General features: G+C 39.5%; 1 protein-coding gene across 1 annotated transcript; it reads left to right on the top strand.

The window, feature by feature from the left end:
- Positions 1–329: 329 nt before the first annotated feature.
- On the top strand, positions 330–10,561 carry si:dkey-220f10.4 (tubby protein homolog). The gene is made up of 12 exons (XM_012851708.3): positions 330–594; positions 3,331–3,490; positions 5,714–5,944; positions 6,075–6,197; positions 6,319–6,474; positions 6,560–6,726; positions 6,825–6,986; positions 7,119–7,231; positions 9,359–9,473; positions 9,560–9,658; positions 9,764–9,935; positions 10,032–10,561. The coding sequence occupies exons 1-12, from the start codon at positions 553–555 to the stop codon at positions 10,163–10,165; spliced, it is 1,674 nt and encodes a 557-aa protein (XP_012707162.1). The 5' UTR covers positions 330–552; the 3' UTR covers positions 10,166–10,561.
- The last annotated feature ends 801 nt before the right edge of the window (positions 10,562–11,362 follow it).

Raw genomic sequence — 11,362 nt, 5'->3', positions numbered from 1 at the left:
GAACACTGCAGGTTTCCTGTGCAGCTCTCTATCCCTGCAGTATCTGTGGCAACGGGGTAAATCTGTCCAGCTGGTCCAGTTACAGTCAGCTTACATCTCTTTTTCATTTGTTTTAAGGGATCTTATGAACTGATGTCACATAGCGTGTCCTTAAAAAAGAGGCTTAAACATACGAAGCAAATTTTTGTATTTAGTTGTTTATATAGCGACTAATTTATTTGCATCAACAGATCATAGCATCTTACAGCCATGTAAAGCTTGTCCGTGTTCAAAGAACTCCCCGTCTGCACGGTAGAAGCGGTGCACTGTAGTTTAAGAACATTATCCCCCCTTTAATCCACTTTGCCTTCTGTTTAACGCAAGTGGACAGACAGCCATATGGAGCTGGGTGGACCAAACACCGGCTTCTACTGTTAATTAGGCCAAATTATTTCCCTCAAACATAAAAATCAACGGATTCTCTCAGAATACACGTCGACGGTGCATTTCCCCGGTCATTTTCATATGCTTCTTTTCACGCGCTGTGATTAGACACAGCTTTCTTGCTCAGCTATGGAGGACCCTGACATTCGGCAACAGAAGCTGGACAACCAGGTAAACACACACTGACTATGTATGCTCTTCAGTTAATAGTAAACAGGCTAAAACTGTGATTGCCAGCGATAACATAACTTATTTTTTTTTTTTGTTGACTTTTCAAAAATAGTGTTTTGTCTTTAGCCAAATTAAGTATTTCTGATGACATTGTGTTTTTCTTTATGTCGTGGTGGGATTTTCTTGGCATGTATGGAAGACCTTTACACAGTCATCAGAAATTGAATTTCCTTTGGGATTAATACATTTATTTTTTTTTATTACAACCTACAACTGTACAATTAATTAAGAATTAATCTCTCTTGAGTGTCATTGGGTGGTGATATAAGATCCACCTGCTGTTTAGACATCTGCTTAAGCTTTGTTTTACTCTTGAAAGCCTGATGACGTCTGACTTACAAGTGCCAGTCTAAGATTTACATGCACTCGTCTTCGACATGAATGCAATGTTTATTTTGTTTTTTTGGTCCTATAGTGATTCATTTGAACCCCTCTTTTTGTTTGGACAGCAAATGACTTCAATGGGATTCAGAAACAAGTTGGGATTTATTGTGGATTTTTCCTTAGCCAATGACGCCCATATTTATTTATAGATGTTCAGAAACATGCACATACCCTCACCAATATTTAGATAAATATCCCTCAGTGAGTTTCAAAGAAACCCCTTGCTTTTCATTTCCATAATCAGGCTTCTGAAATAATTCTGGCTGGATATTTGACTACACATCTTATCAGAAATATTAGAGCTTATTTAAATTAGTATTTCTTGGCATTAAGCAGGCTTTTATGCATAGACCAAAACTGTCAATTTGGCTGAGGCCTGGGTTATGGGAAGGACTTTTCAGAAACTTTTATTTTGGCCCGCTTTATCTATTGCAAAGTTAGTTGTGATGCGTTTGGGATCTGTGGCCTGTCTGATCAGCCACATGTGTTTTGATAATCTGTCCCTTAGTATAATGCACCTGTACCCCTGACCGTGAAATAGACCCTCAACATAATGTTACCACTGCCATGCTTGGGACTTGGTACAGTATCCCTGTGTTTAAAATGCCTCACATTAATTCTTACAAATACTCTTATCATAAGAATCCTTTATTCCAGAAAAGACTTGGCTAGTCCACGGTGCCAAAATTTCTAACGTGCTGCAAGATGTGAGTTTTTAGAGAAGGTTCTTCTTTTGGTGTTACCAAGGAGAGCGGTTAATGACCTGGCCAACTAAACCAGAAGCTTGCTGATGGGTTAAAAAAAGAGCATGGTTTATTTGGAGCTTGCTGAATTAGATTAAGTCAACTATTGGTGGGTGTGTATTTGGGAGTGTAGTGGCACATGTATTTGTACCGAAAATATCTGGTTCAAGCCTGTCAGTTTGGCACGCACAAGTCCTAAATAAATTGAGTGTTGTCCACAATCAGAATCAGAATTCCTTTTACTGTCATTGTGTAAGAAAGCATACCGGAATTTAAAGAATAGCAACTCTCAAAGGCAGTGCAAATAATAATAACAACAATAATAAATAAGTATATGTCAAAAAAAAGGTAGCAGACACACGGATAATAAATAAATGCAACGTGGTATTGCTCAGCTTTAAAATATGTCACCAAAACAAAACAGAGAGGACTCCCAGCTATCACTAAACTATCTGGGGAACATTAAGGTTTCTCATGCATCCACAGTGAAAAAAGAAAGCTGGATCAAACCAAAGAGGGTTTTCCCAACAGATGTGCTTTTATGGTGCATTCAAGTACATCTAAGCGCTGTCGCTCCATGCTTGCTCAGTATGAGGGATTGCTGCAAAGCCATGGACAATGCAGACGACTCTCCCTGTAGCTCTACGCTTCTCCAGGAGTGAATGCTGCTTGTCGGGACTTTGATGCAATCAACTGGGTTCCCTTATATAGGAAATTCTTGACCGATCTGTATAATATGATTGATTATGACTTTGTAAAGTGCCTTGAGATGACATGTTTCATGAATTGGTGCTGTATAAATAAAATTTAATTGAACAAAATTGAATCTTATTACAATATAAAAACAACTCCAACATTCATCTGTCCTCCATCCATCCAATTTGTTGCTATAAACCAAATCTCCAGGAAGTTCTATACTGCCCACTTTTTGTTGCTATCGATTGAAACAGACAAAAACATACAGAACAGGGACTTTAGAATTATAGTTGTTTATTATATATATATATATATATATATATATATATATATATATATATATATAATATTATATTTAGTTACTTATATATAGTTATATAAGTGCAGTCCATTTACCATTTACCATTTAGAATATGTATGTATATATTTGAAACCGTTTGTATGATTTTAAACCTGTGGGGATCTGAGTAAATGCGCCATAAACTTAAGTTGTGCACCTATTTCTTGTTTTTTTTCTTTTCAAATCGCTGAAGCTGTGTGCATGCATTGTCAGCGCATCATGAAAAGCGTCATATTAACTGCAGCATTAAAAGTCCTTGAATGAATATGACATTTATTTATGAGTGCATGTAAATCTGACCAGTTCAGTATTGTAGTATTCATTAAAAATAATGTGTGTGCTCCATTTTAAATTTAACACATCCCCTTTAATGCTACAAAAAACCTCTAGAATTATGTAGTGTAAATGAATGTGCATGTATCGTGTGATTAGTTGTTGGGTTTTTTTTCTCATTCAAATGCCAGGAAGATTTGTACATTCTTCAAACACTTGTTCTCCGTTTCTGAATTGTAGCGAGCTCTTTTGATGAAAAAGCAGCAAAAGAAGAGAGCGGACACTCAAATGGTGGTGGCCAACAGAGATGCTCGCCAAAAGAATCGAAAGCACAAAACTGTGAACTCGGAAGAGATGCCTCTACTGATCTCTCAGTCCCTGAGCAGCACCTCACTGAGTGGTTAGTATTTGAACAATGTTATATCATTTATGAACATAAAGTTCAGGACACAAGATCTCACACACACACACACACACACACACACACACACACACACACACTTATCATCAACAAGAGTGTCGTATTTGCTTTTAATAACACATTCAACAGTTATTTTCATGGGTGAAATATAGGAATCCAAATGTGAAAATTTATTTGCAAGTTTGCGTTATTTGCTGATTTTCTCCAACCCATTGGTGTTTTTTAAAGGATGGGTGGTTGCCCAGGGCAACAATAGAAAAAGTTGCACATGGGCAGTTGCTTAAATTATATAACTTACCTTTCAGATATGTCCTGAGCAAGTTTTTTATTGCTTTTATGCACATGCAGTGGCTGAGAAGTTGGCACCCATGTATTTTCAGAAGGTGTCCCCTGTTTGCTTCTTAGTGCAGTAAAGGGAGAATAGGTGAATTACCAGGAGTCTTAGGTAATTGCCTGCATTGTAACTGGCTGTGGTCTTATTCATGCAAGACCTGTCACGAATCAAATCCAGAGAAGTTCAAAGCAATGCGTGCTGAAAAACATACCCAAACCTATCCACTAACACTTGGTAAAATGTTCCTTAGCACATAAACAAACCATTCTTTTGAAGAAATCAACAATGACCTGGCATAATCCTTGGTTGGTATTTAACCACTCTGTTTTAGCAGAATTAGTTAAGTTCATTTAAACTGGTTGGTTTCTTGGCATAGAGACCCAGCTTTTACTTATAGTGCATGGATTTGAAGAGGATTGAGGTCAGGCTGTTCCAGAAGCTTAATCTCAGCTTGCTTTATCTTTTCCCAAAACCAGTTTTGATGTTTGTTTGGGATGATTTTTCCTGTTAGACCACCCAACAGTGTCCATGTTTCTCTCATCTCACCCAAATGGTCACTCACCGATGAAGGTAGCTTGGTAACTTGGATGTTTAAGAAAACCACCAACAGTGGTTCCTTACCCGAAAAGTCCATTCTGAGTAGAAGAGAGAAGAATCATGACTCTGGAAAGTCATATTTTCCAGAATATTCCAGAATATTTTCCATATTGACTTTCTGGAAAGTCAATACTTGTCTTGTAACCGCTGGGTTGCCAGCCCGAACCTCCGCTCTGTCTGTCTCAGTCGTTGTGTTCTTGAATGCCACTTCACCAGCTTTGTTCAGAGGGTTTGGTTGTCTCGATTGTATGGCAGCACTGCTTCTGTCAGTCTGGGCCAGGGGTGCTGTGGCAACAATGTACTTCACCACCATCAGCGTATCAATGTGTGAACGACTGATTGTAGTATCAAGTGCTTTGGGGTCCTCAGGTCTTACCAAGGCTCAAGTCTATCATTAACGAGATGCCAGGAGTTCGATATTTGCAAAGACTGAGTTGTTGCCAGGAAAGAATGTCTTTCTCCAAAACTGATATCTGGAAAGTCAACTGGAATTTGCAAAAACGGGCTAAATAAATGTCTTTTAGATGAAAATGTAATAGTCGGATGAAGTACGGATAAAGCTATTTAGCAACAGTATAAAACAGTCAAGGTAAGGCTTTAATGCCTAAGAACACAGTACCAACTATCAAACATGGTGGTGGTAGCATCATCTTGAGGGTCTGTTTTGCTGTCAGTGGTACAGCTGCTTTGCACAATGCACAAATTGACAGTAAGATGTTTGGAAACCTGGACACAGTTAGGTGTTATTAAAAAAACACAAGAACACTGGTCTAGGAATGGATAAACCTGGCTAACATTAAGTTTCTGAAGTGACCATCACCTCAACCCTATTAACAATTTACTATGTATGAAAGCCAGCCCCAGACCAAAATAAATTGACTGAATTAAATTAACTCCACCATTTCTACAATGTAAAGTTGGCAAAGGTCTTGGCTTAATTATGCCAGATGCCTTTTGATGGTATTGAAGAGCACTAAAATCACTAAAGAGCATTTATTCAAATTTTAGTGGTGGGTGTAGTATGTAAATATCTGAGCTTTTATGTGTAATTTTTCCCTTTTTCTGGTTTATGAGAATCCAAAGAAGTCTTAAAATTGCGCACACAATTTTTTTTTAATCACTGAATTTTTTTTTTTATCCTCCTTGAAAAAAGAATTGTTAAAAAAAATAATTAAAGGGCCAAAATGAACATGACATCATGTGATGATCAATGCATCTGAAGTTCAGATTGATCCGGTGATTGATTCAGATTTTTGTGTGTTTTTTTGTAGATCAAGTAGAACATGCCCATGATAACCCCCTGGATGAAATCACACTGGGTGAGGGTGACGTGAAAGCAAGCTTGGCTTTGGATGAAATGCCTCCAGAAAAGCCTGCTACTCCCAAAAAGATGGATTTAGAGATCGACCAAGAGCCTGAGGTGAATGGCGAAGGAGAGAATGTGGCCCTTGAAGAGGAAAAAAAGACAACAAAGAAAGATGTGAAAAAAGACAAAACCAAACGTAAGCTCTTTTTCACAATTTAAGGCAAAGCTGAACTGATGATGTGCTGAGATTTTAAACATTCTTATAAAAAGCTTTAAGGTGCTCAAAATAATCGGGAATTAATCAGCAGCCATCTAATTTTTTTTAGGGGTGGAACAAACAGAAGAGGAGCTAGAAAAGGAGAAGGAGAAGAAGGAGAAAAAACCTAAGAAAAAGGACAAAGTCACAGAATGCGTAGACACACAGAAGAAGACCAAACAAGAACGTAAAAGTGACTATGAAAAACAAAACACTTTCATGCTATTTGATCTGTGACCTTGATGCTTCATATGTAGCTTTTTGTGTTACCCTGCTAAGTTTGTCTAAGATTTAGCCAAGGATTTCCTTTGCAGAGAAGCATTTGCAAGACGATTTAGTTCCTGAGACGAAATCAGAGGTGAAGGAGGCAACTCCACAGAATAAACCCAATGAAAGCGACAAAGAAGACGAGGAAGAGCCTCAGGAGCCCGATCCCCCATCACCCATGAAGAGAAAAACGCTGGATACATGTGAGTAAGGACTAATCTACAGTACAATCTGCAAATACATGAAGCTAATAAAGACTTGTGTTTTTTCTTTGTTTAAAACTCACAGCTAGGTGTCAAATAAGCGATGACAGCAAAGATGAGGAAGTCCAAAAAGAATCTAAGCAGAAGAAAGAAAAAAAATCAAAGAAAGCAGAGAAGACCGAGTCTAGTCTTGCATCATACAACTCCAACTCCAGGGAGACGTCATCGTCATGCAGTGAACACAACGAAAGGGTGAGGCTTTAAAAGCGGAATGTTTTTCACAATGTTTTGGCTAAAATCGGCAGCAAACACAGCACAATTTGTAGAATGAAGTGTCTTTCCAATTTCAGGTGACTTCTCCGATGTCCGTGGAGGATCTCGAGAAGTTTGCCCTTCGTCCCGCTCCAAGAGACGTGACGATCCAGTGCAGGGTCACAAGGGACCGGAGAGGCGTGGAGAAGGGCATCTATCCAACTTATTACCTCCACATGGAGAAAGAGGACGGCAAGAGGGTACGCATTTTAGCAAAAACCTTCCTCAAAACATTTTAATACAAAGCTGAAGCTGTCCCATTTCTGGTTAATCGTTTTCTTGTTGTTGTTTTTTTTTTATCTTTACTGCAAACCATTTTTTATTGTTTCAAGGTGTTTCTGATGGCGGGCAGGAAAAGAAAAAAGTGCAAAACTTCCAACTATCTTATTTCCATTGACCCAACAAATCTATCCAGAGATACAAACTCCTACATCGGAAAACTAAGGTACAGCCTGATGTTTGCTGTCTAAAACAAGGTTTAATCAGATCGCAGCGAGTAGTTGAAGCTGTTTTAATCACTGCTACTTGTAACAACACTCACTGGTTCTTGAATGTATTTTAAAAAGCCTAAAAGCGAATTGGTGTAATAGTGATTTAACACACCCAGGCTGTTGTTTGGCATTGCTTTTTTTTACAAAATTGTTCCGAAGCATGTATGCACTGTTCATCATTCGTGTTTCATCATTCACGATAGGCGCCTGTCCCCAGTGGTCATTGGTCAAAAAGCAGGGAACATCACAGGAATACACAGAGCCACACAATACCAAAACAACTATTTACACACACACACCTAGGGACAATTTAGAGAGACTAATTATTCCATCCATGTCTTCCACTTATCCGAAATTGGGTCATGGGGGAACAGGTCCAGGAGAGAAACCCAGACATCCCTCTCCCCAATGACATCCTCAGGGTCTCCTCCCAAAAAGCATCCAATACAGGTGTCCAAACCACCTCAAATGGCTCCTTTCGATGCAGAGGAGCAGCGGCTCTACTTTGAGCTCCCCTTGGATAACAGAGCTCCTCACCCTGTCCCTAAGGCTGAGTCCGTCCACCCTCCAGAGGAAGCTCATTTCAGATGTTTTTATGTGGGATCTTGCTCTTTCGGTCAAGATCCATATCTCAGGAACATAGGCGAGGGTCGGAACATAGACAGACCTGTAAATAGAGAGCTTTGCTTTTTGGCTCAGCTCTTTTATCGCCACAACAGACCGGAGATGCAGCAGCTGCAGACCCAATCCGTCTGTCCTTCTCTCAATTAATCTAAAATGAATATGTTTGGAATGTGGGAGGAAGCCAGAATACCTGGACATAACCTAATTTATGTACAAAGAGTTAAAACACCATGCAGAAAAACTACAGGCTGGTATTAGTATCTGAACCTCCTGCGAGGCAACAGTACTGACTACTGTGTATACATACACATCAATGATGAAAAATAGAAAATACATCTGTGATCATGACCTCCATATGACTTCCTGCCATGTAACTTTCAGTCTTTGTAAAAAAAAAAAAATACAGAAAACATCAGATTTGTTATTGAGTTTTAATGTATAATTAACAATGTCTTTAACATGTTTTAAAATGATTAAAATCTAAATTTTCTATACGACATATCAGCAATCCCATAGTGTCATTATAGTTTAAGACAAACAAACCAAAGTGGATTGAATGATAAACTTCAAACACGTTGAACAAATGCACCACATGAAAAACCCCTAGCATTTACAGAGAATGTACTGTCTTTGTTTTTCCTTTTTCATTGAAAGTACTGTTGACTCAGTGCTTCTGTGTTTTGTTCCAAGACGAAGCAATTGTAACCCGCTGATGCCATTGACCTTGTCTTAGTTTTTCTTCCCAATGGAAAGCACTACTCCTTCAGTGCTTCAGTGTTTTGACCTTGCCTGCAAGCTGAATTCTCACAGCATTTGTGCATTCACAAACACACAAGAATCCATCTTGTCCCAATCGTGTCCCAATCCCTCCAATTGGCCACTCACGTTGCAGTTCTATGGTTTAATGAGGGACATATGGGTGCTCATAATGCAAAACTATATACTGTAGCTGGTTGTGAATTGGACCTATCTGTCCTGTAATGTTCCTCGAAATTACCAATTGTTTAGTTGGTGCTAAATAAATAAACTAAATTGACTGGAGCCTCAAAAACTTTATATCATTGTTTTCCTCCGGGTGTTTTCTTTTCATTCTAGAGTCTTCTACTCTAGAATGAGCAAAAATTAATCAGTGGTGTGACACGAATCTGATTTGTTCTGTAAAAAAGAAACCCTGCTAATAATGTGCTGCACTACCACAGAGGTTCTTGACATCCATTATTTAATGGGCATGCAGTGTCTATTTAGCCTATTTGTTTTTGAGATATATCTGGTTATCACATTAGAACCGACATATAAAACCTGATAAAAATGCCCAAAACGCCAAACCTAGTGCTCCATAGTCCACAAAACAACCTAATGGCGACTACCTCTGACTGTCCATCTTCTAGATTTGAGACCTTTGTGTGCTTTTGCACTCATGTTGTGGTATTACTTTCAAGACTCTATTTTGCTTTCAGGTCCAATGTCCTGGGCACAAAGTTTACGGTCTACGATGGAGGTGAAAACCCAGAGAAAAAACCTTTCATTAAGGAGAGTGAGTCAGTGCGGCAAGAACTGGCAGCCATATGCTACGTGAGTCCTAAACACACACAGACACTGCTTTTACACCATATAACAAGCGGTCAAGCCTGCAGGTCGCTTAAATTATTCTGTTCCAGGAGACAAACGTTCTGGGCTTCAAGGGTCCAAGGAAAATGACAGTGATCGTCCCTGGCATGCTGGAGAACGATGAAAGAGTGTCCATTCGCCCCACAAATGTAAGCCTTTTGCTAATAAAACAAACAGAGCACAAAGCCGCTCGTGAAGTTGGTTGAGAGTAAAAAAAAATATGTCAGCTGAGGTGACGCTCGGGTTTATTTCAGGAGCTTGAGACTCTACTCGTCCGCCACGCCAATGGAAACACAGACAAACTGGTGACTTTGGTGAACAAATCCCCGAGCTGGAACGAGCAGACGCAGTCCTACGTGCTGAACTTCCACGGACGCGTGACGCAGGCCTCGGTCAAAAACTTCCAGATCATCCATCCAGACAACGGTAAAAAAAAAAAAAAACACATTTCTGTCTTGGTGGCCAAGCCGCTTGATCTGTTTGTCCCCGGTATCTTCAGGAAGCTTCTGATGTGTCTTGCAGAGGATTACATTGTGATGCAATTTGGCCGCGTGGCGGAGGACGTCTTCTCCATGGATTACAGCTTTCCTATGTGTGCCCTCCAAGCCTTTGCCATCACGCTCTCGTCCTTTGACGGCAAGCTGGCATGCGAGTAAGCCTGCCCAAAGTGCTTGACGAGATGCGTAGACGGCACAGGACATGTACTAGTTGAAACTGAAGCTACACCCATTATTTAACACTTGACTATGCTTCAATGGTACATACTGCACACGCAACTCAAATCATGCCAGAGACTTGGAATGGGGAGTCTTCTTTAGATTTTTTTTTAAATTTTTCATATTTTAATTGAAATACAGTACAGTATTATGTAAGTTTATGTAACGTTTCACATTTCACAAATGTACACTGTACTGTACTATGCTTTTTAATAAGAAATCTGAAAAGGAAAATATGAATATCATGTATTTTTTTTTTTTTGAATGGTAGAAAAAGAACATCTGTCTTTCTTAATGTCTGACTGTTTAATTTTATAATAAAATGCTTGATATTTATGTGTGCACTGGTTATTTTTTCTGGATGTCTACTTTAAAATCCGCTCTAGCGCATACGAACCCGCAAGTTTTACAAAGTATTCCCAGGGGAGAGCTGAACGTAAATGCACTTCACCTATTTTAGATATTTATTTGTACAAAGGTGAGCAGATTCCGGGGGTTGTGGGTTTACAGGCCGAGGCTTGATATACGCTGGGCGGGCAGGTTGTGCTAACGGAGTGGCTTCCAATCATGAGATGAAAAAAAAAAACCCAGGGGGAAAAAACACGGCGAGTATGAGGAATTCATAAGAAAGCTCAAGCTGGATCTCGAGGTGAGATTCTCAAAATGGATCAACACACTTTAAAATTTACTAGGGACAGACGAGAGAAATAACGAGCACTCTGGCAGGCTAGGAGGACCATATGTTGATAACAATTCAGCAAAGGGTGACTGGTAACCTGCTCCTCTTCAGCAGCTCAGGACATGAGGCTTCTTCTTCTTCTTCTTCTTGATTTTTATTGGCGGTTGGTAAAAAGCTGGACATGAGGCTGATGAGCAACACCTGTGTTGAAGCACACCTGCAGCTGATAGTCCTGCCCTGCAGCGAGCCTCCAGGAACGCCCTCTGGTGGAAAAACCTGTATGGAGCAGAATTAACCAGGCCCACAAACCCAGTCCCTGACAAAAAGCATCTTCACAAAACAAGAGAAGCCCAGTTACCTTCTATTTCAGCTCTTAGGATACAGTATGGATACCTTAACGCCGTATTTTCAGTAATATAGAACAGTTACTAATATTACAATCTATTAATAAAACTTGT

The sequence above is a fragment of the Fundulus heteroclitus genome, chromosome 13 (genome assembly GCF_011125445.2).
Source record: "Fundulus heteroclitus isolate FHET01 chromosome 13, MU-UCD_Fhet_4.1, whole genome shotgun sequence".
Taxonomy (NCBI): domain Eukaryota; kingdom Metazoa; phylum Chordata; class Actinopteri; order Cyprinodontiformes; family Fundulidae; genus Fundulus; species Fundulus heteroclitus.
Note: the sequence above shows the minus strand (reverse complement) of the source record. Positions and strands in the feature narration are given on the sequence as shown.